The sequence below is a fragment of the Vollenhovia emeryi genome, unplaced genomic scaffold (genome assembly GCF_000949405.1).
Source record: "Vollenhovia emeryi isolate VEMERY1.0 unplaced genomic scaffold, V.emery_V1.0 DF939159.1, whole genome shotgun sequence".
Classification (NCBI taxonomy): Eukaryota; Metazoa; Arthropoda; class Insecta; order Hymenoptera; family Formicidae; genus Vollenhovia; species Vollenhovia emeryi.
In genome coordinates this window covers 637,029-662,744 of record NW_011967207.1, presented here as the reverse complement: position 1 = coordinate 662,744, position 25,716 = coordinate 637,029, and the positions used below count along the sequence as shown (strand labels likewise).

The window sequence follows — 25,716 nt, the reverse complement described above, 5'->3', positions numbered from 1 at the left end:
GCCCTCGGAGTGAAATCTGTCTAGCGGAAAATTGATTGTTAGATTCGGGTAATCGTGGCGAAAAAAGATTTGCGATTGAACTCGGACGTTGCAAACCTGCTATCTCGCATCAGAATCCTATCTCATAATAGCGGACTTTCCTCTAGTGCTTATCGTAGAAGTACTCCGTATCCCCGAAGCGTATTATTAAGTCTATATAATTTGCACGCGCTGTTGGAGCTAGTTGACAAATTAATTTCATTTGCGCTTTAAAGGAAGTATCTTGTATCGCCGCATTGCCGTTAGTACTGCTATCAGTTTTTCTTTCCGATTCCTTTTTCTTTGTTCGGCGGCGTTCAATGGGAGACTGAAAAGACTGGTGGAGTCGAACTTTCACTGTCCACGCCGGACACGTTCAGCAGCGGATCAGTCTCCGGGTACCTGTTCATTTATCTCACGAGATTAGCCTCTATTAAAATACGAGAAACGATCTCCTTCCCGATCGAGGCACTTTGTCTCGGGAACGCTCGCGAGCAAGTTCGTGCGGATGAAAGCGGACGTGAACGGCTAGTTGGTCAAACTTAGAGTGGGTGGGCGCGGGTAGACGCGGTGAGGAGACAGGAGAGTTGAGAGCTAAATAGAGCCAAAGAGACGAGATGACGCGATTAGCACATATAGCGGCCGCAGGCCGTGGTGTAGTTTAGGGCCCCGGTCTCTCTTAGTTGGCGACGGTGTCTCTCGCGAGGAGGTTTCGCCCCGCCGTACCGGATCCAATATACTCGGCTAAGTCCGACTGGTCGGCTAAGATATTCTCACGTCCTCACGAAAAACGGTAAGTCCGCTTTTTGTCGCGATTCTTGTTAACCGGGCGGCTTTTACGAGTCGCGCCGCGGCTGTAAAATGGAACGAGGCGCCTTCGATTTCGCTAAATAACAACAAACCCTTGGGAGATATTACGCGCGGTTCCAAGTTACACTGCGGTTTTACGTAAAATTCCGTCCCCGTTATCGCATTTGAAACGTTTAAACGTTCAATTAGAGAATCCGCAGTTGAAAGTAAACGCTCTTGACCCCGCACGCACTCTATAAAGTAAAGGCATTTAAGATAATAGCATTAATGCTCTCATACCAAGGTATTGGAAATAATATCTATATTCTCGTAATGAAGGATCTTTTTTATCGTTCCGTCCTCCCGTTTGCCTTTCAATGGAAATACCAGTTCTAATAATTGTTTCGTACCTAACAAATTCAAAAGTTTTCAATATTGACAAAGCTGCTTCAAAATAATGCGACAGGATCATTCAATTTGCTCGGAAAGAATTTTAAAGCTAGACTTTTCCGATTTCCTGGTACGACATGCGGGATAAGAATAGCTCATTTCCAGGGTTGGGAAAGTTACTTTATAAAAGTAACTAGTTACAGTTACAGTTTTTTCGCTAACAATGTAACTAGTTACAGTTACAAGTTACCAATTCTGAAAAGTAACGCGTTACAGTTACAGTTACTCGAAAAGTAACGAATCGTTACTTTGCAGTTACTTCCTTGCAATACACTGAAAAAAATTTCTGGTTGAATATGGACGAATCAGATAATTCCTTTAGGATTTACCAGAATTTCTGTAGGATTACAAGAATTCTGGTAAGTCCTAAAGGAATTATCTGATTCGTCCATATTCAACCAGAAATTTTTTTCAGTGTATTGCAAGGAAGTAACTGCAAAGTAACTAATTTAATAGTTACATTAATAGTTACTTTATATATTTTTTTTCAACCTCCACAGATCGCATTAGGCCTTGCATTTGCGCATAAACGCCTTTATTGCCGAATTTCTGTAGGATTACAGGAATTCTGGTAAGTCCTAAAGGAATTATCTGATTCGTCCATATTCAACCAGAAATTTTTTTCAGTGTAGAAATAAAAATATCGAATCTGCATCTGAATTGTAAAGCGGCAATAAAGGCGTTTATGCGCAAATGCAAGGCCTAATGCGATCTGTGGAGGTTGAAAAAAAATATATAAAGTAACTATTAATGTAACTATTAAATTAGTTACTAGTTATCGAAAAAGTGTAACTGAGTTAAGTTACAGTTACAGATGTAGAGAAAGTAACGAAGTTAAGTTAGTTTCTGTACCTGCAACGTTTACTGTAACTGTAACTTCGTTACAAGTAACGAGTTACTTCCCAACCCTGCTCATTTCATTTAATAGCGATTTAGTGTTTCATAAAAGAGGAATTTATATTGTCTAAATGCGATTGTTTTGAAAATAATTTTTAAGAATGAAAATGTCCAGCCTCCCTCGCAGCTCTTTGATTATGCACGCTTAGGCTGGGGGATCCGACGTATGTATATAAACGTTTGAACAAGTTTATAAATACCTGCGCTTTTTTTTTTACCAGCGACGATGGCAAGCTCCTCAGAGGGAGACACCGTCAGGCCGACGAACACGAACAAATCAACGACGACTGGAGTCAGCATTCTCGCATCCACGGAGGGTGCGAGAAAACGACGACGATTAGAATCTCTGACAACGAACTCGGAGATCCCTAAGAAAACGCAGCGACGCGACGAGTCGTGCAACTCCTATGCGTAAGGATATTTATAGCGATTTTGCACGAGATAAATGTCCACAGTTAATCGGCGTATGGAAAAATGCATCAACGATGCGGCTAAACAAAGACATCTATTTAAATGAAGGGAAGAGTTTTGATTGTGCGAAAAAAAAACGCGAGTATTATCGCAGTTTCTTAATGGATCTTTGTCGTAAGAACACCCTTTGAATTAGAAAAAAATGTTTAGAGAAGATAAGACGTAAACGCTTTGACGAGATGAACTACTTGAGAGTGACTTGAATAATGACTGTAGAAATATTCACGATCTTCCCGATTCTCACCGTTGATTTTTGCGGTTTTTCATACATCCGGAAATGCTCGCGTATGCTACACGTATTAGAAACGAAATATTGGCCATTCTTGGCAGTTGTTACAATTATTGCTACAATAATCTGCTGTATTTGGATATATTTTATGATTCGCATCTAAAAAAAGGTACAAGCTTGGTTCGGTCAATCAGAAAATATTACATGAAATGAATTACGTGCTTTCTGTTGTATGGTGACATTTCTTGCTCTTCGCCCTCAGTGAAGCAACCAACGACAGAAGGGCTGAGCATACGGAAGATAAAAAGGACTCGTCATTGCCACGTCTGAGAAAGAAAGATCAGACTGTGCCAATAAGTCCGCAAGATGTTAGAATGTCACGGTCTTGCGAAGCAGGCGTGGGAAGATGTGATGCGACTAGATTGAGAAAAACGATACAATGGCTCGAGGAAGGAGCGCGAAGGCTACGCGAGGACCTGGCGAACGTGCGAACAGAGTTACACGAAGAGCGAAGGGCGGCAAAAATTGCCAAGAGGGAGTTCGAAGCTGCCCTTCGAGAGGCCCGATTTGCCGAGGCAGCCAAGTATCAACCGATCATAGCCGAGCTAAAGACTAGGTAAGGTGTATCCACAAGCCTGAAACTTCGGGTCCTAAGTCTACAATCGTTTACTTCTCACGACAGTTATTTCCCAAGTCCGAGGATCTCGGTGGACAATTCGTGAATTTGTAATTTCCGGAATTTGAATTCCGCAGATTGTCCAATTAACGCAATTCAAAGAGGTATTGAAGACGATATTTTCTTTCAGGATCGTCCAATCAGTGTCGCCATCGCCATCGCCGTCGCCACCGTTCAAATCGGATCCCGTGAAAGACGAGAGTCACAAGCATGAATTGTCAACCCTCAGAAAACGCTTAATTGAAGCTGAGGGCACAATACGAAAACTCGAACAATTGGTGAAATCGCAAGCAAACACTGCTCGCAATACCAATGGTACTTCTTCCTACGGCGATGCGCGCCGTCTGGAAGCGGAAATACGAAATCTACGCGGAGAAAACGAGAAACTCGAAGAAAAATTGCGTGTAAGAACGCTCATTAATTTTGTCAATACTTGGACAGTTTGAAATTTGTCGAACAAGTTTTTGTGAACTTTGGGGCGACTTTTAAACTTAAACTTAGAAATGGTTAACTATAATATTAAAGATATAAATCACTTTAGTAGTAAATATAGAAATATTAATTACGACATTGTCTATTTTAACAAAGTCGATGGTCATTTTTCTCTACTAAAAGTTTAATCGGATCTCTTTTAATATATAACTCTTAAGCAAATGTGTCTTTTTCGAGATACATCGTCATTGATTTATGTCCAAGGTATAATTTCATTCCTTCCATTTCTCGCTTATAAGAGATACTTTTATATTTAGATCGCTCTAAATGCCGAGAAAGCTCGCATCGCTGAGATACGAGCACAACGGGAGAATCACGAGGCTGAACTTTCCGCAATGCGAAAATCCCTTCGCAGCGAAGCTATAAAAATGGTAAGCGCATAGTTTAGATATCGGAAATATCAATAGCGCTGTCATTAGATAGCTTAATGGCTCTTAATAATTATACGGCTGTGGCGTTGCTCGAGGCTAGAATAGGGAGTCGTAATATCGCTCTGAGGGCGACTCACCGCTCAGGCACGTAAAAATATCCTCCTTCACGAATGCGAGAGCGCTAGCGTCAGCACGAGACTCCTCCAAGATGCTTATTAAAAAATTATGCCCTGCGGTATTGGCCCGCACTAACTAGGAAAGAGTCTGTCCAGGATGCAGCAGTCCGGCCCGTCGGCTCGTACGGACAAAAGTTTTACCGACACGGCGAACGGTTTGCCATAGCGTCGACGAAAAAGAATGCCCTCGCTATGCGATTACCCAAAATGGTCACGAGTTTCCCACGCTATTCATGGGCTCCGGAATTTCGATGTGATTCGACAATTTGCAAATTGCAAGGCAGACTGCACGTGCAGCAATGAAGTACGGGAAGGTTGCTCGCTCGCCTTCGCGAAACATTGCTTTAAATAACCAACGTTTACATTGAAACCTTTCGATGCTGATAATACGAGTGATAGTCACTCGACCGGTCGCTACAGAGGAAGCAGCAACTTTTATGGAAATTAATTTTGTAGTCCTTTTTCACTTCGTTATTTCAACTGCATCGAAATGAAGTAGAGTCCCCCTATTATGAGATAGTTCAAATTTAATCAGAAATCTTTTTTCACGACGATTACACGATCTAACAATCAATTTTCCGCTAAACGGATTTCAAGAGCAATACATTCACGGTGAAACCAATAGACGATGCTTGTTAACTTAACAGAAACCCCCGCTCATGTTAGGAACTTGTCTCATAACAGGCGACTTTCCTCTAGCAATAGAAACGTCTTTGAGCGGTCAAGCTGAATCTTGGTGCCTTTCAACATTTTTCTTTCGTGTAATCGTTTTCTCGACAACGCGGAGTGGGTTTCTCTTGAAAACGCCGTTCCAAGCTGGTCAAAGTACACGGTATACCTAATTAAATTGACAATCACTTCAATAACGATACCAATTAAGCGAGACGAAGAGTACTTTTGATAATAATTTCCTCCTGTTACGTGGAATTAAGATTTCATTTCTCTCGATGCTCTCCAAGTTACCAAGATCATTTTGTATCTAGCTTCATTCGCAAAACGAATCGTCAATTATATAATACACACGTAAACTCGCTTCAACGATTTATTCTGAGCCATGTCTAATTTCTGTCGCTACCGCGCGTCCAAGTCCGCATCGGACGCTATATTTAATTCTACGACGTTTGCTCGTATTCATCGGCTCGCAGCTTGGACAGGCACTTCCCGCTTCCTAGCATGCCACATTGCGGTCGAAAAACGTGCAGTGATGTTGCCTACCGCATTGCCGGCACGCGCGGACTAATGCGATCGCGACCCGATTCTTGGCGAACAGCCCGATATCGACGATAATAAAAAAGAGGGTCGGTCTGGCATGTGGAGCGACCCAAGAAAAATGAAGAATCACGAATCTCGCTTGTCGAGCGGAAGCCTAATGAAAATTAGCTCGTCCGCCAGATTTTGCGGAAGAATCTCACTGATTATTAATCCAACAATAAGTAATTATTGCGAGAGTAATACGCCTATAAAGTCGCGATAGAATCTTTCGGATTAAACAACGCTTATGCAACACGTAGCATGCGATGCTAGTGGAACGAAAGAGAATCGTTTTTTCGCGCATTTTCACGCTACGAATCGAACGAATTCGATTGTAGCTTCGAGAGACGAGACCCGGGCGTTCGTTTGCGCGTGCAGCCGTCACGTTCGGAACGTAATCCGATCACGGTAATCATTGATTTAAAACTTCCGGCCGCCGGATGATTCATCGTTCTCAGAAATCGTGCCTGGGTATCGCGCGCAACCGGAACTAAACGCACGCGCTTGTACGTGCGAGCGCCGTGAATGCTTAGGGATATCGGCGCGGCGGATAACGCGGCGGTTTCTCTCATCCCACACCTGTACAGACAAGGTGAAGGCAAAAAGGCCCCCGGGGCCCCTGACAAGCCTGACTGAGCCGCGGTGGGACCGAGGTGAGAGCTCGAAAGCGGTACGAAAGGGACCGATCGCGCTGCCCCTCCCCTTCGTCATCGCCGTGTATCCCATTCTTCGCCGCGATGTTAATTTTTCTCATTGCAACTTTCGCCACACGTGTCCACGCGCGAGAGATCCGCCGCATTCAAACGAGTTTTGCGAATTTTTGCAGATGGATGAGCTGCGTGGCAAGAGCCGAGAGATTGAGAAGCTGTCGAAGCTCTTGAAACGTCGAAAGTTGGCGCCGGCGGAGCAGGAGACGGTGAGTATCTTGCATTTACCGGTGTGTTTCCGCTTCCGCGAGAAAAGCCGCGGACCGATCGAAAACCAGGATCTAATTTTACATTAAATGCCCGGGAATAGCCGTGTATCAGGTAAGTCGTGCATGCAACACCATGTTTGTTGAAGACAATCTTTCTTACGCGCTAAAGCAAATTGTGACAAATATACATTATATGTCTAATAGCGAATTCGGTTGCTTGCACCAGTGCGCACTGAGTGCACACTGCACACTAAGGCCCGGTATTCATAGTCCGTTCTTATATTTAAGATCATCGTAAGTATACTCTTAATGTGTTTTTAACCAATCACAGAGCCGTATTAGCCTCTTAAGACAACACTTGAGATGATATTGAAATAAGAAATCGACTATGAATATCGGCCTAAGACTTGTTTATATAGTCAGTTCTTATATTTAACTTTGTCTTATATACACGTTCAAAGAGTATTTAGTCAAAACATGATCAGTGCAAATGTTGTACAGACCATTTTTCTGGATAAGAAATATTGCAAGAGGTATTTAAGATGATCTTTAAATAAAAGAACTGACTGGAAACAAGGCTTAGTGTGCACTCAGTGCGCACTAGTGCAACCAACCGAATTCGCTGTAAGTTTTCAACAAAACATCGATAAGTGTCGTGGAAAATTTATCTTAAGCCGACCTAATCATCTAAAGTTGACGATTCACCGAAGACGAATAACAAGACTTTGCGTATATAAATTTGCATCGCTAAACTTCAGTCAGTCTTTTATTATTTAATCCAATACTACTAACATCATCTCGCAATATTTTTTTTTAGAAAATACTTCAATTTTAGACAAGAAACATCGCCATTAGTATATTTACTAATGATTGTGCGTGCGTGTTAAAATATTTAAACCTTTTGGAAGATATAAGAAACAAAATTATATGGTCATATTATTATTTTACGATACTTAGGTCCGGTTTCACCAAACGTCGCTTAACTTTAATCTTAGTTTAATTCATGCTTGTCTCTTTCTAAGGTAACAGTTGGAAAGAGACAAAGAACGAATTAAGCTAAGCTTTAAGTTAAGCAACGTTGGTGGAACCGGACGTTAGCAATCGATATAACTAAAAAATGTTTAACTTTCTAAATAGTTTCTACCGGCATTAACAAATTAATATTTAAAAATCATTTTTATGAGAAAAGAGAAACGTGATTATCAGATCTTGAAAGTTTCTACGACTTACAAATATTCAATGTCGAGATATCTAAATTACGTAAGAAATATTACCCGTTTTGCAGTCGTACTCATAAAGGTTATTTTCTAACAAGCCCTTCGTTTCCAATCATTTACGATTATTACGATAGTTTCATAAAAGTCGATCCCAATTTAATCGCAGAAATAAAACATGAACATACCATATGTTACATCCATTTACTCGCACGTATTTGTTGAACAATTCCATTGTTCGAGGCTAAGGAATAGTTAATTAAAATGTTTTCCGATTTGAATGTCATCGCTTTGGATATTGATCTGGCAGCATTTAATGAAGTTACATAAGAAATACATCTACGAGCTGTTCAGTTAATCGTCTGTCGCGAGTGGAATGTATCTCAATAGTCGCTTTGTTTCCTTCTCGGCAGGTATCTCGATCTGAATTCCTCCTTATTTCATTCGTTCTCAGATACGTGCGACGGCAAAGAACCGTCGTGTGAACAAGCCAACGGTTCACCCAGAGGACCGTACCGGTGCACGCGATTATCATATCGTGTGACTTCCGATGTAAGTTTATATATACAGCATCAAGTTCTTAGAAGCCCCCCGGGCGTGGACACTCGGCTCGTTCAGAGCTGGAATCAGCGAGTTATACCCGATCTCTTAAAAACGCCATCTGTCCTGACAGCAGTACTTATGCTAAAGACAATTTTTAGAGAGCGCTCTTCTCTCAAACCGGAAGTACTCGTGTCCTATCGCTTCTTTTTCCCTGGCCAGTGCGTTTCATTGAATCAGAGAACTAAAAGAAGTCGTTAGTCACCAGAATTACGTCACTGTCGAGCGCAAAACTATAGGTAGCTCGTCGATGCGTGGCTAATGAACCACTATGCGACGCGATACCGAAGGTGTGCTCAAGATGATGCCGCGCCGTTTAAGGCGCGTCTTAGATATTTGGACGTGCTCCAAGAGATGCGCTGACGACGTTGGTCGCTACCTTTTCGACAACGGTCTTTACTTTCGTCGAAGCGTTTAACGATTCAACGAAGCCATTTACGAGTCGCTGAATCCGATGGATATTTTGTATCTTGATGGTACGCTTTTAGCCGAAGGTACTCGGATTATCGTGATACCGCCGGGTCAACGTACCGGGTCACGTCGCAAGACGAACCCGCGCGGCCGCCGCATTGTGCATTATACGCGTCTTCGTCATCTTAAAGGAACTTAAAGGCCATGCGAGCGAGCGGCCGCCGCTAAAAGGTTGTAGTTATGCGCCGCACAATATAATTGACACCCTTTCCCGTCTTATCGCCGCTTAATCGAGCTAGCTAACGGTAGCGCGGGATCTACGGCAAAAGCGGTAAAAGCGATAAAAGAGACGCTTCTTTTCTTCGGCAACGGTTTCACGAACTCCAATCTAAAAAGGAGAAATGAAAACGGCAAAGAAACGTTCCTCGCCTCGAGACTTTTCAATTTCCAATCTCAATCATGCGTCGAATGCACTCTCCTTTCCAGGAGAAACGATATGTCGCAGTCCGGCAACCCTTATTGCAGAAATTCGCTTAGAAACGTCGCTTCTTTCGGTATCGAGAAATACAATGGGGAAGCTTCTGCTGGCGATCAACAGTCTATCCCTTTCCTTCTTATTCTAAACGGTGTTCCGTTAATCGGCCGCTAAATTAGCGGATTTGTCAAAATCGCGCACCGGTTTCCGACGCGAAGATAACACGCCGGAGGATATGCGAGCGCATTGTCTCGCGTCACACCCTTTGACGGAGGAAGGGGGACTGGGAGGAGCAGGAGGGGGGCCGGGGGGGGGGGGGGGGGAGCAGTTATGATCCTAATCTTGCGTTTCATTGTGTCTCGGGCTTAAGTTCCTGCCGGGTCAGCAAACCGTAGATACGCCCGTAACTTTCCGAATGGAATGGCAGAGAGGAACGGGTCCGCTCGCAACACTCCGCGCGCACAGCACAGGTAGCGTAGAAGGCCCCCGCGATTATCGGAGGTGCCTCGCTTCAGTCTGGTCTAGACGTCGGCCGTGCGCGCACCGTTCCTCCGGCACGTGGGCCGCAGCACCACTTCCCCCGCGTGCGTGCTCCCCCCCGGGTGTGACATACACGAGCGGAGGACCACGCAGGATCTCCGTGTACCGTTTGACAGGTATACCGGCGTATACCCGACGTATCCCGGATACTCCCCTTTTCACGCCCGTTATATGAATTCGCAACATCGACGTGCGCTTCATGGGGTTCGCGTGGAACGAGGTAAGGATCACAGTCCGCGCGCGTCCCCCCTCGCCTCCTCCGTCCGCGCTGTTATCGCCCGTCGCGGTATCGGTCGCGGACGTAAATTTTATTACAATGTAAAGTGTCCCCCGGGCGGAAAGGGGGAAGGGAATTGGCAATTTAATTGTAACTTTGATTTTGTGGTTCAAAGGGTCGCCGGGGAGCAACGGAGAGAAATTGGCAATTGTAACTTTTGACCTTCTCGCCGATGCAGCTACTATATAGTAGCTTTCACCTGTGCGTTTATCACACACGAGAAATCATTAGAGTGAACATTTTCACTGCATACATGTATAATGACATTGCAATGATTCATCGTTAAGGCATGTTACGAAAGAGCATCGTTAGGAACATCGTTAGGGAAAAGAAACTTTCAGCGATTCCTCTTTTATCGGTTTTTCAGCAAATTGTTGATTCACAAATATTTCAGTAAATTGTTCATTTCGCAAAATGCCTTGATTGACGATGAGATAAAAGTTATACATTTCAATTCTACACATGAGAACAGTTTTCTTGGGATATAATTACATCGTAACGATGATAATGCTTTCCACTCGGTTTCGTCGTCACGAAAGTTGATCGCGGAATGAGATATTACAAAATACTTAGCAATGATAATAAGACGGTGCAATGCACGATTATATTATTTTTATTCTCTTTCGCTTGCTGTGAATAATATTGATTTATTAAAAATCGCCAAATTTTTACCCGACAACATTTACAAGGTCTACACGGAGAGATTTTTCTTCTACAATTTATCCTGAAAATATTGTGGGACAACACGGCATTTCGAAGAATTTTATGAAAGTTTTTGGAAATTTTACCATACATTTCACTAGTAATTATACTTAGTATACATTTTACTGGTACAATGTACGGTAAACTTTCGAAAGACTCTCATAAAGTTGCTCAAAATGCCATGCGGTCCCACGATTGCACGATTTTCGGGATAAATTTTAAGAGAAAATCCTCTCCGTGTAGGAAAGAGATTTGTAAATAAAGCACTGAGAAGCTATTACAAAATACTTAGCAATGACAATAAGACGATGCAATGCACGATTATATTATTTCTATTCTCTTTCGCTTACTGTGAATAATATTCATTTATTAAAAATCGCCAAATTTTTACCCGACAAAATTTACAAGGTCTACGCTGAGAGAATTTTCTTTCGCAATTTATCCTGAAAATAATGTGGGACCACACGGCATTTCGAAGAACTTTAAGTTTTTTAAATTTTACCAGTACAACGTATGGTAAACTTTCAAAAAGACTCTCATAAAGTAGTTCAAACTACTATGTTGTCCGACGATTGTACGATTTTCAGGGTAAATTTTAAGAGAAAATTCTTTCCGTGTAGGAAAAAGATTTATAAATAAAGCACTGAGAAGGTCTTGCTCAATGAAAATAACGAGCTTAATTCTTCTAGAAATAATAAAAAGTAACAGTAAGATTCTACTATAACCGCGCAGTTCGAGACTCAGAAATATTGCGAATAATATTGGCATCGCTCGCGGGATTCGTACAAATTTACTATTGTTCTATGTGAGTAATTGTCTGCGACAGTCGCCGCTCGCACGCAGCCATCGAGATTGAATATTTTCACGCTCCTACTCCGGTTTCACCGGCGCCTTCTCTTGTCCCTGAGTAGAACGCGAATAGAGCGTGGAGTCGATCGCGTTCCCAGGGAAATCGACATAAGTTGCGTGTCGTCGACGTACCGTGGGAATGATCGCGCAATGCGGGTCGCGACGCGAGAGGAGGGAAAAAAATAGCAGAAAACACATACGAATGTGTCCCGAACGTAACAATAGTTCCCGTAATTGAATTATTTCGCGCAGTCATTTTGCGTCTAACGCGGAATAAATCAGAGAGTAGATCCAGTTAGTCGTGCGCACAGTTGAACTAACACGTTTTTGTTAATACCTAACAATTACCGTAAGAGGTGATTGAAAGGTGGGAATCGTCCTAAGAATTAGTTTCCGACTAATTGGCGGTCGTTGCCGAGTTGTTTCAAGAATGTTGCGCGCACTGCCGGCAATGTGCGGCATTTAATCCTGGGAAATGAATTTTAGATGAAAAATGGCCCCGAGTGAAGAGATTTTAATACGTTTACAAAATAAATATAAAAAGCGTATAATAAATGCGTAAATGTGTCGATCTCGCAGCATAATATATCGCATTAATGTTTCCCGGACAATACATTAATATACTGTGCCAACCGTTAATCTTTTCATTACGGAGAGCCACAAGAGTAGTTTTCATCGCGCACTCATTACGTCTGAAGAATTATAGTGATTGCTGTGCGTGTGCGAAATGCCTCGCGATAACTTACCATCGAATCACTTGAGATATTTTATATAACTATATCGATTTACCTCAATTATTACAATAGTGCACATTTCAGCGTTATCCTCTTTCTAAAGAAAAGAAAATTATTCCTCAAAATAGGGTAGACCGAGGCGAATCGGACAGTTTTTAGTGATCAACACCGACGCCAAACTGTGCATGCACTGCCTTTTGTTTTAGGAGCGGAGGAAAAAGGGCGAAATAACTCGCGCGCAAATATATGAGCGAGTTTCGATCGGTACGTAACAAATATAGTCTCAATCCTGTGATCCGATTCGCCTCGGTCCACCCTGGAATAGCATTTTTCTGCGCCGTACGGTAACAGCTTGAACTCGACTCCGGGGCATCTCAAAGATTAAGATCGAACAATCGGAATGCGAAGTTCGCCAAGAACGTGAGGACAAAGTTCGAAAACACGAATCTCGAATACGAGAGATCCGATAGCATCGAGGAAATTGGCGAGATCCGTTGAAACGTGTCCGCGCCTACAAGGCGGATGCCCCCCGCGTGTCCTGTGCGCGCGTGTAGGCACGAGCGGACACGTAAGTATGCCTTAAGCACTTAACTATCTACCATTGTCCTCCTTTGAGGCGGCGCGCGGGATGAATTTCAATGACTCCGCGACGCGTAAAGGAAGGCGAGAGAGAGAAAGGCGGCAGAGCGATCCGTGCGCGCGCGGCCGGCTCCAAACGGAGCTGTTATTTCACCGGATGCGCTTCCTCGGCTCCTCGTCTCGATTGCAAGTGGAACGGCCGCGCGCACGTTCTCCCTTCGATTCTATCTTGAGCCTTCTATCGGTGAAGAACGCTGCCGGGGCGAGATTGGCGAACCGCGCGGCGCGGCGCCGGTAGGCAAGTACCTTCTCGACGACTAACGATACCGCCACTCTCGGTGAGCTACTTCGCAGAAGAAAGTTCCCAATCTCCCCCCCCCCCCCGCCGAGCCCCCTTTTGCCCCGCAGCAACCGCAGAGATACGAGCCACGGGTCGTGATACATCGGTGCATGAGAGCGCACATACATTAGCGCGCGATCGAGCCCGCGGTCACGTTACCGGACCGGATCACCTCGAGGATCGCCGTCGCGGTTTCTCTATGTACCTACTTAACAACACCTTCGCTCAACCTCGCCTCCATTATCCTTGACTTTATAAAGAGATTCGCGCGCGGGCGGATCGCTGGGAGAGAATAATCGAGAGATCCGGGCATGATCTTCGCCATCCTCTTTTCCGCGAGGAACCCGCGATGAAGTTACGTTCGCGCGGTCGAGGCGCGCGCGCTTCGTGCGACCGCGGTCTCCCGGAGCTCATCTCGCGGCATCTCGCGCGCCCCGCGGATAAGTCGGGTCCTCGATTCGATGTTTCTTCTCGTTGGCTCCTCCCGAAAGGAGATGATCGTCGGCGATAATCGTCATTGAGAAACCCTGAGGGGGTGGTCGAACTCCAAGTTCGTGGTCAAGCCGCAAACACGATGCGCCTTGGGCACCGCATCTGTGCGGACGCGGAACGGCCGCGGCGTGGGAGAGACGCGCGCTTACGTAGTCTCACGTCTACACGGCGGAATGCTATATAATTCCAATCCAATCGTCGCAGTTATTAATAATAGCTGAGCAACCGGTGGGCGTACGCCGCAATGCAATTAGCGACTTCCTTTCATAGCGTAAGAAGTAATGAGCACGCATAGGAAAGACGGGATGCTATACGTCGCACGCGTTCAGCACCCACGGCACGTCCTTCAATAACGCGGACATTTCGATTTTACATGCGGGTCGGCCGAGCGCGAGTAGAGCTGACAATGAGAGCGAAAGTCGCGCTTCGTGCGCGACAGACATGCGTGCGAGGGCTTGGTAAGAATCGAATATGACGAATCGTAAGCGAACGTCGTGTTGCCGTTCGCGCACTGGAAAAACATGTATGACGAAACTGACTGACACTTCTCAGACCTTTATTTCATATTGAAAAATTTACTTTTCATCGGAGTCGGGAAAGATCTATGCTACTTCGGGAAATGCGTTCAGGCAGATTGTAGTTTAACGGGTCTATTCATGGTATACATAGAATTGTACTGTAATACTTTTTTAGTTAGAAGTTATAATTTCGTGTGTGTATTGTACGTTTAACAACGTCAGTGTTTTCTTGACCATGTCTTGCATTTTTAATAATACAGAAAAATATTGTTGAGGTAATATTTGTCGCAATAAATTTTCTGTATTATTAAAAATGCCGGTCATCAAGAAAACACTGTCGCTGTTAATTATCGCTGGCGACATTAAAGAATTCTTAATATTTCGTATTTTTATAGAAGGGCAAATATCGAGGGGGAAACCGCTGAGGGCATTAATGGGCATTAATTTGCGGCATTACTGGGCAATACTAGGCATTTTAGGGCATTAGGCCTTGCTGGGACATTATAAAGATAAAACAAGACAAATAAGAGAATAAGATAAAGTAACGCCCACTGGGCATTAGTGGGCATTGGTGTACAAGATTTTGGTCAGCGGTTTCCCCCTCGGCAAATATATATACGTAGGCAACGATTATGCAATTTGCAAAATTCAAATAATGTTGTTAATCAATGCTGCTATCAATACTCTCTACATTGCTCTATGATTATTTAACATATTTACATAAAAACTATTAGATTATCAACATCAAATTTGGTTGACCGTATCTGGCAATTTTTATGTTTAGGAATCGCTTCGTTTCGACCGTGGGTTTTGGTCCTTTTCAAGCGATCTGACTATACAAAGTAAGAGATTTACAAATTATTACATAAATAGAGTATACATATAATCAAGTCCGAGATATTGAGTCAACAGTTAAACAAATTACAATTGTTAGAAATATTACCTGAGAAAGTCATGTACATGGATTCGCGTGTATTTTGATGATGTAGAAAAGATTGTCTTTATATTCACAAACTAAAAATGATACTTTGTATAGTCAGATCGCTTGAAAAGGACCAAAACCCATGGTCGAAACGTAGCGATTCCTAAACATTAAAATTCTCAGATACGGTCAACCAAATTTAATGTTGTTAATTATTGCTGGCGACCCTGAAGATTATTCTTGTTAATCTATTAGATTATGTTAAAGGAATAAAGAACTAAGAGCCACGAAAGAATGTTGGTGTCTTTAGAGATTCCTTTAAATTTATGTCTATCACATTTGGGCCACACGAATTTTTATTAGATTATGTGTTAGACGCAATGTATAATTAATAACAAAACAGTTTTATCAATTATGCTTCTAAAAATGGCAAAAGTTGAGTGTCTTAATTTTGCACCTTGATAAAATATCCTAGTTTTATTTACATGTTCTAATTGCGTATAAAGAGGACAGTTGTTTCATGTTCTCGGGTGATGTAAACTCGAACCGTAAATCTTTACCGCGATCGATCTAACGGCCGAGGAGCAAGAACCGATTGCGGGTTAATAAGGAAGTTTCGTCGATCCTTAATAGACGGTAGTGCATTAGAAATACGCAAGCCATCCGAGAAACACGCAGACGGATTACGAGATCGTAAGCGGGGGCGGGAGACGATCGGTGAAAGTGAGATCAGGTACTGTATGGGATGGTACGGATCGAGTCAAGATGCCGCGCGCGAGATTCCCATAGGATGTCTCAAATTCAACCTGTTCACAGAGCGAACGAATCTATAAATAGATCCACTCTCATTACATCGTGCGATGGAGTTGCCAGACACGTATAGATTCCTGTTACAGAGATGTCACTCTCAAGTTGCAGCGAATGTTTTTTTTTAACATTCTCTGCATATTAAAGATCGATGCGGAGCGAGTGGTTAGCTAAAGTATGAGTAAAGCGGATATAAAAGGAAAATGGCAAATAAATGGAAGTAAAGATCATATTTTTTAGTGGCTTCTCGCGTCATTGCTTTTATATTATATTACTCTCTAAAAGTCAATCAGTGGATTATCACTGAACACAATGAATATTCACTGATTCACGAATAATTCAGTGATATACTTGCAACTGTCTTCATTGATAATGCACTGAGTAATTTTTAGAGAGTATAAAACACAATCTGGATATATCCCTTCACAACTCTTGTAATGACAGAAAAGAATGCCCCAAGAGATTACACGGAAAATATAATTTATGACTAATAATTTTTCTATTCGGTGACTCAATTAATGTGTAAAAAAAATTATTTGGCAGTTATTAGTTATTCACTAGTAATTAACCATTTTTCGAGAACCACGATGTGATTTTGCGATTTTCATCCTTAAAGAGTTAAAGTAATTTTCTTCTAAAAATTACAATTTTAATATTTGCAAGGCAACTAAGTAATACAATATTTTCACCCAGGAAAGAGATCAAATAATTTATCAATATTCATTAACTACTCATTCACTGGAACGTTTTAATTATTGCCCTGTTATTGTGTTAAGTTATTATGTGGAGGTCGGGGAATGTCTAAGTAAACTCTACGCTAGCGAAATTCCCGCGGCTTCGGGAAATAGATTAGTTCCACGGTCATTGAAATCGCTAATTATTCTCAATGTTCATCCCGATAACTGTACGGCAGATGTCGAATAAATATAAGAAAACGTCGGGACATAACAAGACGAGACGTGCGGCGAAGCGCGGATAACGGTAACGCGTGACGCGCTCGTTTCACCTGTCCCAATATGTCTTATATCCGATATAGTCGATCCCCCCTGGCCCGAAGAGAGGAGAAACGAGCCGGTGCAAAACGAGCGCGCGTGTCCAACAATTTACATATATGGCGCAAAGTGCATCATCGGCGGCGGTGGTGCGGCAAGTGTGCAAGGTGCAATCGGCTCTCTCGGCGCATCTCTTACGTTCGTGTGCACATGCCGCACGTTGAAATCACCGGAGGAAGAAGGAAACTGTGCGTGGCGCGGGGCGGGAAGGGAGAGACCGCCGCGGCTGTATGTCAGGGGGCCAAGCTAACGGTCCACCCAGACTCTCGAGACTCTCCGTAATCCAATGGTTGCAACGCAACCCGTCTGCTTTTCTCTCCTCTTTCTCTCTTTCTCCCCCATCCCCCGCCTTCCTTTCGCGGCTGCCCGGCTCGTTGCACACATGTCGCATCGGACCGTGACGTTCATCCGGAAGACTGAATCCGCTGAGACTATCGTGATAGATTTCTGCTACTTCCTTCCGAAGAATAGATACGCTACGTACGAACGGCGTATGCCCCGCTCTGGAAGAAAGCCGCAATAGCGTTACGCGTCTCCCTTTGAATCCAATGGCTTTGTTTACCTCCCGGTTATTTGCTCAAAAATTGCTATCGACAAAACGTGGGAGTTAATTATGAAACTTTTTTCCTCTTATCTCAGCATTCAACTTTGCTGCTAAAAAAAAAACAACAATTTTCGTTATATTTCGCTTTAACGTATTAAACCCCCAAAAAATCTGTCCACAGAAATAACTGCTATGAGGGCAGCGTCCATTAAGGATGAATTATTTCGATGTTACAGATGCGGAAGTTACGGGAGAACGAGGGGAACCGACCGATACAGTCGGCATCTCGCATAGACAAAAAGAGTCTCAAAGACGACAGTCACATGGTAGGTGAACCTTTGACGCAAGTAATTGTTTTTTATTAACGTAATGGTTTCTGCCAAAAACGCACATTGCTCGCGAAATTACTCTTATTGTGTTTTTATGCAAGCTTATTAATATTTTTAATTACGTATGTATACTTTAAACATTCGTAAATGATTACTTATTATCGCGAATATTTCCCACGATATCTCTTACCGCGATAAAAATGTGTCATGACATAAGCCATTAAGGTGGAGTATTGTTTAAGGTGAGGTCATATGTGCGCGCAATAGAATCCGACAGAGCCATAAATGAAATCGAGGTCGAGCGCCTCCGTGAACTCGCGCTCGAGCAGCAGGAAGTCATCGAAATACTTAGACAGGCAGTTAAGGTAATGGAATTTTCTTAGGAAAATTTGGAAACTATAATTTTTCATTTCTTGTAAATTTCGAAGGGCCGCCGAATACCAAAACTATTACGCGTCATTGTTCTGGAAGAAGGGTATCGCAATCTGAGGTTTGCGAGTCCGTGTAAAATACGTGTATAATAAGAACATAGATACCTACTTAATCTGAAAAAAAATATGAAGATTGTGTGATTTAAATTTGCTGGTCCAACAATCGACTCATATTTATTCTCTTAATGATAAGTACTCTGTTAGAAATTTAAATTAAGGACGCAACAAAAACGAATACTTTTCTGTTACCCGAGGAGAGGGAAAGGAAGTTGGAGCAGTTGTCCAACAAGAAAAGGAAGGAGGAATTCTATAAGCAGTGGCTAGAATTGGAGCCGGTAGCCGAAGTGGACGACGAGGAGGATCACGAAGATGATGACAGCGCTCTGTCGAGCGCCCCGTCTTCGATGTCGCCCCAGCCTGGAGGCTACGGTCAGTGGCAGAGCAATGGTGTCACCAGAGAGGCATATGAAGCCGTTCTTGTCGAGATCGAGGAGTTACAGTCAAGGCTTCTTAAAGAGCAACGCGAACTGTCGCATGCCAGGGTTCAAATTTGCGACCTGGAGAAGGCGCTCTTGCAAGAGGTAGAGTCTTTTCGCGTACTTTTCTCGACAATTTCCTCTCGCTTAAATTTATAGCGTATAATCATAGACTATAAACTGGAATTAAAAAAATCAGATATTGAAATTTTTTACTTCTCAATATTTCGTGAGAGTTTTGACAGAGAAGACGTACTTGTACTTCGCAGAGATGCTCCGATCGTGACAAAGAGTTGAGTGAGCTGAACGAAAAGCTTCGAGCTGCCGAGGAACGAGAAGCTACACTTTTGGTGGAGCTCTCGGAGATACGAGAGCAAAACGAGCTGCTGGAATTTCGGCTGCTCGAAATGGAAGAGATACCCGTGCGCAAGGACAGTCCCGATGCGGTGGACAGCGGCATCGTCTCACCGGAACCTGCTCATACGAATAAGGTCAGCTTCTCTTTCGAATGTAACGTTGAGTCATTTCAAGTTTCTTGTTTAATTCAGTTTTGTCAAGTTAACACAAAATAATACAGTATTCGGTCACTTACGGAATCTTTGCCGCTCGTGAGATCATTGTTGGCCGACAATCACGTATTTTCCCTTGACTTTTCGCAATGCGATGATATTTCAGGATCATTCAATCAACAAACAGCGTAGCCGCGCCGTGGCAACCGTGATACCCTACACAAATAATGCTACAATGAACTCCGTGAAATCCACATCACCCGTGTTACCGCGTAAGCCCCCGCTCACCCTCCAGGAGAGTGGTATATTCGAGGAGGAGGACGAGGAAGATGAAGAGAAAGAGTATGAAAATGAAGAGCGCGACGTCGAGTTCGCTAGCTGCGGTACCCAAACGGAAGCGCCGTCCGGCGAACTTCTGCAGGAAGTGCAGCGTCTCCAAGAATTAAGGGCTCGAATCCAGGAACGAGCGGTCAAGATCACAACACCGGTCTTCCATCCGACCGATTCATCTAAGATCTGTTTCGACGTGTCGACAGTGGATTCGATAGTCCAGATGACCTCCTATCAGGAGCGCGTTCGTGACCTCGAGGAGAGACTCGAAGTGCATGAGGAAGCCGAGAGGAGCCGGGAACGAGAAAAACAGCTGTCGAAGCAGCGGGAGGAGGAGCTGTTGGATGAAAACTATAGACTCACAGAGAGAACATACTGGTTGGAAAACGAGCTGCGGACCATGCCCGCAAAGTGTGCTTTCGACGAGCATAACAGCGTCGGTAGAGGCGAGACAACTGTCACACTGGAAGTGGACATGAATCCAAATCAGCGTCAAGTTCCTGAAGATACGCAGAATGTGGAAGATCAATTTAAAGATGCAAATTGCACGCGCGCTGTTCAAACCATAGAAACGTATGAGAATTACATTGCGAAATGCCCTCGATGCCAAGATAAAGATAACTCCGACCAACAGATCATCCTGGGTGCTCAGCGCAATATCACGGTACGTAATTTACATTGCATTGAGTTAGTTCTTTAATTGAACTCGCTTGCCGGTGTGAACAGCTTAATTCTATACATCTGTAACAGAGAGCAAACGTTTCCCCTTTAATTCGAAGTAAACAGCGAGTAAATGAATCATTGTATGTTCCACAGCTTGTATCCCTGGAAGAGAAGGAGAGGGAAGGCAAATTGAAAAGCTGTGAGTCCGAAGAACCGGCCGTTGTTGATCTTACCCAGAATGACTCGGGAAAGAAGGTTAGCCGAAGACGAGTTAGGGGTAACGAACGCGAAATACGGTCTGCGAAAACAGCAAGAATGGGAAACGTCAGATTCGTCCGCGACGTCTCTTTCGGGCGAAGGGACCATCCGTTGGTCCTGTATCAGGAAATTTGCGTTTAGCTCACGCCGTCGCTATGTCGAATCCTTAACAACGAACTCTAGTTAAGACGGGCGTAGCCTAAAGATCCGATAACATCGTCTTAGTAAACTTTCACTGTAATTCCCCGTTTTCACGCCGAAGAAAGTTGTGCTCGCGTTATAATTGAAAGCTGGTGCCTCTGCCCAAGTTGACGTGTAGTTTTTGAGAAGCTGGCGGCCTCCCTCGCGATAGAGGGTCGCGGAACAATGCGTGTGTTCTCCGGAGCGACGGCTTCCAGAAAATAGCGACGAACAGAAGAAGACCGAGGTCGTGGAGAAAAAATGCAGATGAGGAGGTGAGGGGAACAAGGAGAAGGAAAGCTAACCGACTACATGTCTACCTTACGTCTTTGAGCGTACGTATGAGACAGACGATCGACGAGCTCAGTTATATTTGACTCCTAAACATGAAAAAGAAAATACAACTATCAAATACGATGGCCAAATAGTACTCCGGATAGCGCAAAACTGTCGACAACAGATTCTTCGAGGGGTTTGCTACAAATTTTGCTGTCTTTTCTGCAGACGTTTTGCAGATTCTGCTCTCGGCAAACTTGGCTGTCTCGGATACTGCTTTTGCTTGCTGGAACATTGTGGCGCTACAGTTTTACTTTTTGTTTTTAGTTTGCCTGTGATATTGATATCTTCAAAATTGTCGCGAAAACATTTGCTCTCTCAAGATTATCAAATCCATTCTTGGTTTTTAACGATTTTATTGCGAGTAAAGAACATTCGTCGAGTCGTTCAAAATCCTGGCTATTTAAACCGTATAGTAGCGCTTTGTAGCATATTTCCGTCTATATGGCGTAGTACACGGCATTAAACATTACGCGCTTAATACCAGTTGGTGATGGTAATGATTATGCTTCACTTCTCCTATTTTCTTCATCTGTCTCATAGCAATTGATCGCCATGGCATGAACATATTCGTACGAGTATCAATAGCGGGCATTAATTCCATTTCGAAAGAAAAACCGCATCGCTTTGTATTGAGAAAAGAATACGTATCCATAGTTAGCGATATTATTAATTATATCTTTTCGTTACGTTACTGCTGTATAACGACGGTTTATTCGACCATCACACACAGAAAAATCATTCAAACGACTACAATCGTTTCTATTACAACGAAGCAACTAAGACTCGTACAGCACAAAAAGATTGCAGAAACATTGCAAAAATATTTCACTGCAAGACCGCAGTGTACATATTGTGTAATAGTTTTTACAATATTTTTGCAACTGATCGTTACAAATCGTTGAAACTGCATGGTCTCCTACAATGTCTCTGTAATATTGTATCGCAATTTACAAGTTTACAATGTTGCTGAAACGTTAGTTGAAAATTTCTGTGCTGTATGGGGAACGTGACGTGCGATCGTGCTTTACCATGGGTGTACTGTACGCAGGTGATCTATTTTCGCTGGAGATAAAGGCGAGAAGAGGTTCTCCATCGTCTCTCGTCGTCGCAGACTCTGTCCATCAACCCACGAGTTCCACGGAGAGTCAATGAACCCGTGGGTGAACCCGCGGCACAAACGAGGTAAAGTAACGTTTCTAAATGTTCATTAATATTAATAAGCGGCAAATCATAATGAGCGCTTCTCGGGCGCGCCTCAAAACGTGGTCTTTACGTCAACTTATTCCGCGAATTGGATATCGATTATGTATCTGCGTATCTAATATCATCCATTCACACGTACGTGCAAGTAAAACGTGGACGTGCAAATTAATCATAGTACAGAGAAATTATAGCGATCAGTTGACTTTAACTCAGTTTATCTACAACTGGGCTGGCTCCGATTTTATTCGGTCCTCTCATTGATTTTGAATCACAAATAACAGCTCGCTCATAATTCACTTTTATCATTTCTTCTCATTCATTCTTACAGGACAATACGGCTGGCGCTGCTTGGTGTTCCCAAGTGACGATCAGAAATGGTACGTCCTAGAAATAAAACGAGGGCGCCTGCGGATCGAGTGCCAACCCTAAACCCTCGGTTTGGCGTACTCCACCTCCCCCACGTCACGACCAATCTTTTCGTACAAGCTGTGAAATCAAGTGCCAAATAAGCCGTAGACTAAATATCTCCTTCACACGCGAGCGTAAATTATATGAAGCATTGTTGCAAAATAACTATATATTATATAATATAACGGTGCTTTGTAATAATTGTTACAACGTTGTAACAATTATTACAAACTAATTTCACGTATGGTTCAAAACATCTGCGATTGATGCATTTCTTTTTACGGGATGGCGATACACCCAGAGAATCAAAGGAAGATCGCACCAAACAGACGTGTCCTTGCATCAAGCGACGTATCAGATATATCTCTGAATTCTTAGTGTGTCTTATCGAAATTCAAATCTACGTTTCGACGTACATTTAAATTTGATACGACGAGAGAAAAATTGCGCGTGCGTAAATTCATTTGAGACGACACACGTCGCGTGTGCGTCGCAAATTATCGCGCGATCCGTGATGCATTGAGCGATGCACAAAGGCACGTCCGTGCGGTGCCATTCACGCTGAGAACAAAGATTCTGTAGTATCTACATCAACGATTATTGGAGATATTGTTATATTTCCGTCATTATACACTGCATGAAGAATCGTTAGAGAGAGAGAGTAATTGTAGGAAAGTAATATACACGTATCGTAGGGAATATATAAATTCCTAGACGGATCGATTCACTTTTCTCCGATATATTCTTCTTAGTTTTTCTCTTTAAACCTTTGCACATTGATTTTGCGCGATATAAGGTACATAATAGGATTGTATACTGAATTAATCCGAAATAATCGCTACCTTCGCTGTAGAATAATTTCATGAATCTTATTGAAACTAAGCTAGGCTTGCGTGTGTCTCTTTATATCTGAAAAATATATACGTGTACTCTCGCGTACGTATGCTTCAGCATTTAATATTCATTGATATGTGTATTAGAATGTAAACAATGTGTTTCTAGTCCTACTTTTCGTTCGATCGTTGAACACAGCGTGCCTTAGCACGAATATTGACTTCGAGTGATTTGGTAGATTTAGTATCTTTTACAAGAAGTGTGTATATCCAAGCGCTTATCGTATTTATGCTGTATGAACTTTCGAGACAATTCAATCACGCCTGTCTGACAGCTTTATGGCTCCTCGCCTCACAGGTTCGTTTCATACATAGAATTGATTTTATTCGTTGTATCTGCGTGTGTATCTACGAGAAACGAATAAAATTGTCTACCTGTTCTCCATTTTCTTATTATTTTAACCGAAACCTTATTTCTACTAGTCCGGTTTCACCAACGTCGCTTAACTTTAAGCTTGGCTTACAATTAGTTCGTTCTTTGTCGCCTCCCAGCTGTTACTCTAAAGAGACGAACATGAATTAAACTAAGATCAAAGTTAAGCGACGTTTGGTGAAACCGGATTTTAATCAAATAAAACATGTCATCCTAATGGTTACGAAATGGCAGATTCTGCTCGGTTTCCGCAATCAATTTTCTATCACGCTTTGTTATTTGCCATCGGATTCTGTTATATTTCTACCGACAAAAGATGTAGATTAGAGCATACACCTTGCAAACTCTGTTTTCGGTAAGACCACCTGAGTGCTGTTACTTGTAATACATTCCGTGGCTACGCTACACCTTTGGAGCGGTGGAGTTAGGCGTGTGCTCAGGGCTTTTCGCCTGTTTATCCCCTCGTTTGCCGTAGGCGGTAGACGCAGCGACGCTCATCAGCAAAGACGGCAATGTACATTCCATAAAACGAACTCTCTCGACGAGTGCGCTACGCCTCCTCTCCAACGATGCGTTTCTCCTCTCGTAGCTCATCAGCATTTGCCTCCAATAGCTCATCTTACTAGTATTGATTTCACTCGCGGATCCGCCTACACTGTCATTTGAGGCGTCGACTATTGTCGTCCTCGAGAAATCAGCCATCGTTCACAAAAAATTTTGACAAGCTGACATTTGGTTGACACTAGACAAACACCCGATTGTGTGTGCGTATTACCATCGTGAATGTGTCTCCTATTAAGATCGAGGCTAAAAAAATCTCCAATCTTCGACTTTTGAGACGCGTTGGCGTCGGAATGACATCAAGAGCAGACATGACGGTACAAGATAATGAAGTGACAAGTAACATGGAGATATAAAGTAGAAATGGCCCAATATTATCGGGAGTCGCTGTTAGCCGCCACTCCGCGTTGCCGTCGGTATTACTTCAGAGATTAGGCCGAGTTTGTTTTCTTTAAATTAAACACGATGGAAGCGATAGGCGATGCGAAAGATGTTGCAAGACTTCGTCCTCTCGCCGTCGCGATTTCATCGAAGCAAAGTGTTGTGCCGATGAGTCGTGATTCTTCGTCTGGCACCGCGCATCCGCGATCCGAAATGCCCCTTTGTCCTGCGTATCGCTTCTGCAGGGAGTCAAGAGGGCCTTACTGTCCGCCCATGCTCGATAGCGATCACGATCAGCAAGTAGATAACATTCTCCAATATATTCTCGAAAGTGCAATGCAATATCAACACATTCTGTTAAGAAAACTTCTAATTTTTAAACTTTAAGATATTTCGAAACAACTTTTTTTAGACTTAATTTGTCTATATTGTTGTAAGAAAGAAAAACGCAAAGCTGATTAAACATTAGTTTAGCAATTATTGTTATTAAAGAGATGACGATTTCTTGAAATATTACGAACTTATAAATCAGATGTGTATGAGTTTTTCACTTTCTGTGTCGCAAAGTATATAATTTACTTTATTTATTA

The 25,716-nt window shown here is 43.0% G+C and overlaps 1 protein-coding gene across 3 annotated transcripts; it reads left to right on the top strand.

Annotated features, from left to right (window-relative positions):
- The first annotated feature begins 673 nt into the window (after nucleotides 1-673).
- Nucleotides 674-24,191, top strand: LOC105564831 (janus kinase and microtubule-interacting protein 3-like). 3 transcript variants are annotated; one of them, XM_012017544.1, is made up of 14 exons: nucleotides 674-811; nucleotides 2,376-2,565; nucleotides 3,117-3,470; nucleotides 3,661-3,934; nucleotides 4,280-4,393; nucleotides 6,647-6,736; nucleotides 18,029-18,118; nucleotides 18,364-18,486; nucleotides 18,807-19,133; nucleotides 19,298-19,519; nucleotides 19,704-20,531; nucleotides 20,684-20,785; nucleotides 22,356-22,489; nucleotides 22,839-24,191. In XM_012017544.1, exons 2-13 carry the CDS (start codon nucleotides 2,381-2,383, stop codon nucleotides 22,377-22,379), a joined length of 2,733 nt encoding a protein of 910 aa, XP_011872934.1. In that variant the 5' UTR covers nucleotides 674-811; nucleotides 2,376-2,380; the 3' UTR covers nucleotides 22,380-22,489; nucleotides 22,839-24,191. The 3 variants fall into 3 exon arrangements, with proteins under 3 accessions (XP_011872934.1, XP_011872933.1, XP_011872932.1); XM_012017543.1 differs by having other exon boundaries at nucleotides 20,684-21,243; XM_012017542.1 differs by having other exon boundaries at nucleotides 20,684-21,303.
- The last annotated feature ends 1,525 nt before the right edge of the window (nucleotides 24,192-25,716 follow it).

Excerpts from the sequence above, each read along its gene's own strand:
- LOC105564831 (XM_012017543.1), top strand. The coding sequence starts at position 2,381 with ATGGCAAGCTCCTCAGAGGGAGACACCGTCAGGCCGACGAACACGAAC. Across the intron at positions 3,935-4,279 it reads AACTCGAAGAAAAATTGCGT|ATCGCTCTAAATGCCGAGAA; the intron begins GTAAGAACGCTC and ends TTTTATATTTAG. Across the intron at positions 19,134-19,297 it reads AGAAGGCGCTCTTGCAAGAG|AGATGCTCCGATCGTGACAA; the intron begins GTAGAGTCTTTT and ends TGTACTTCGCAG.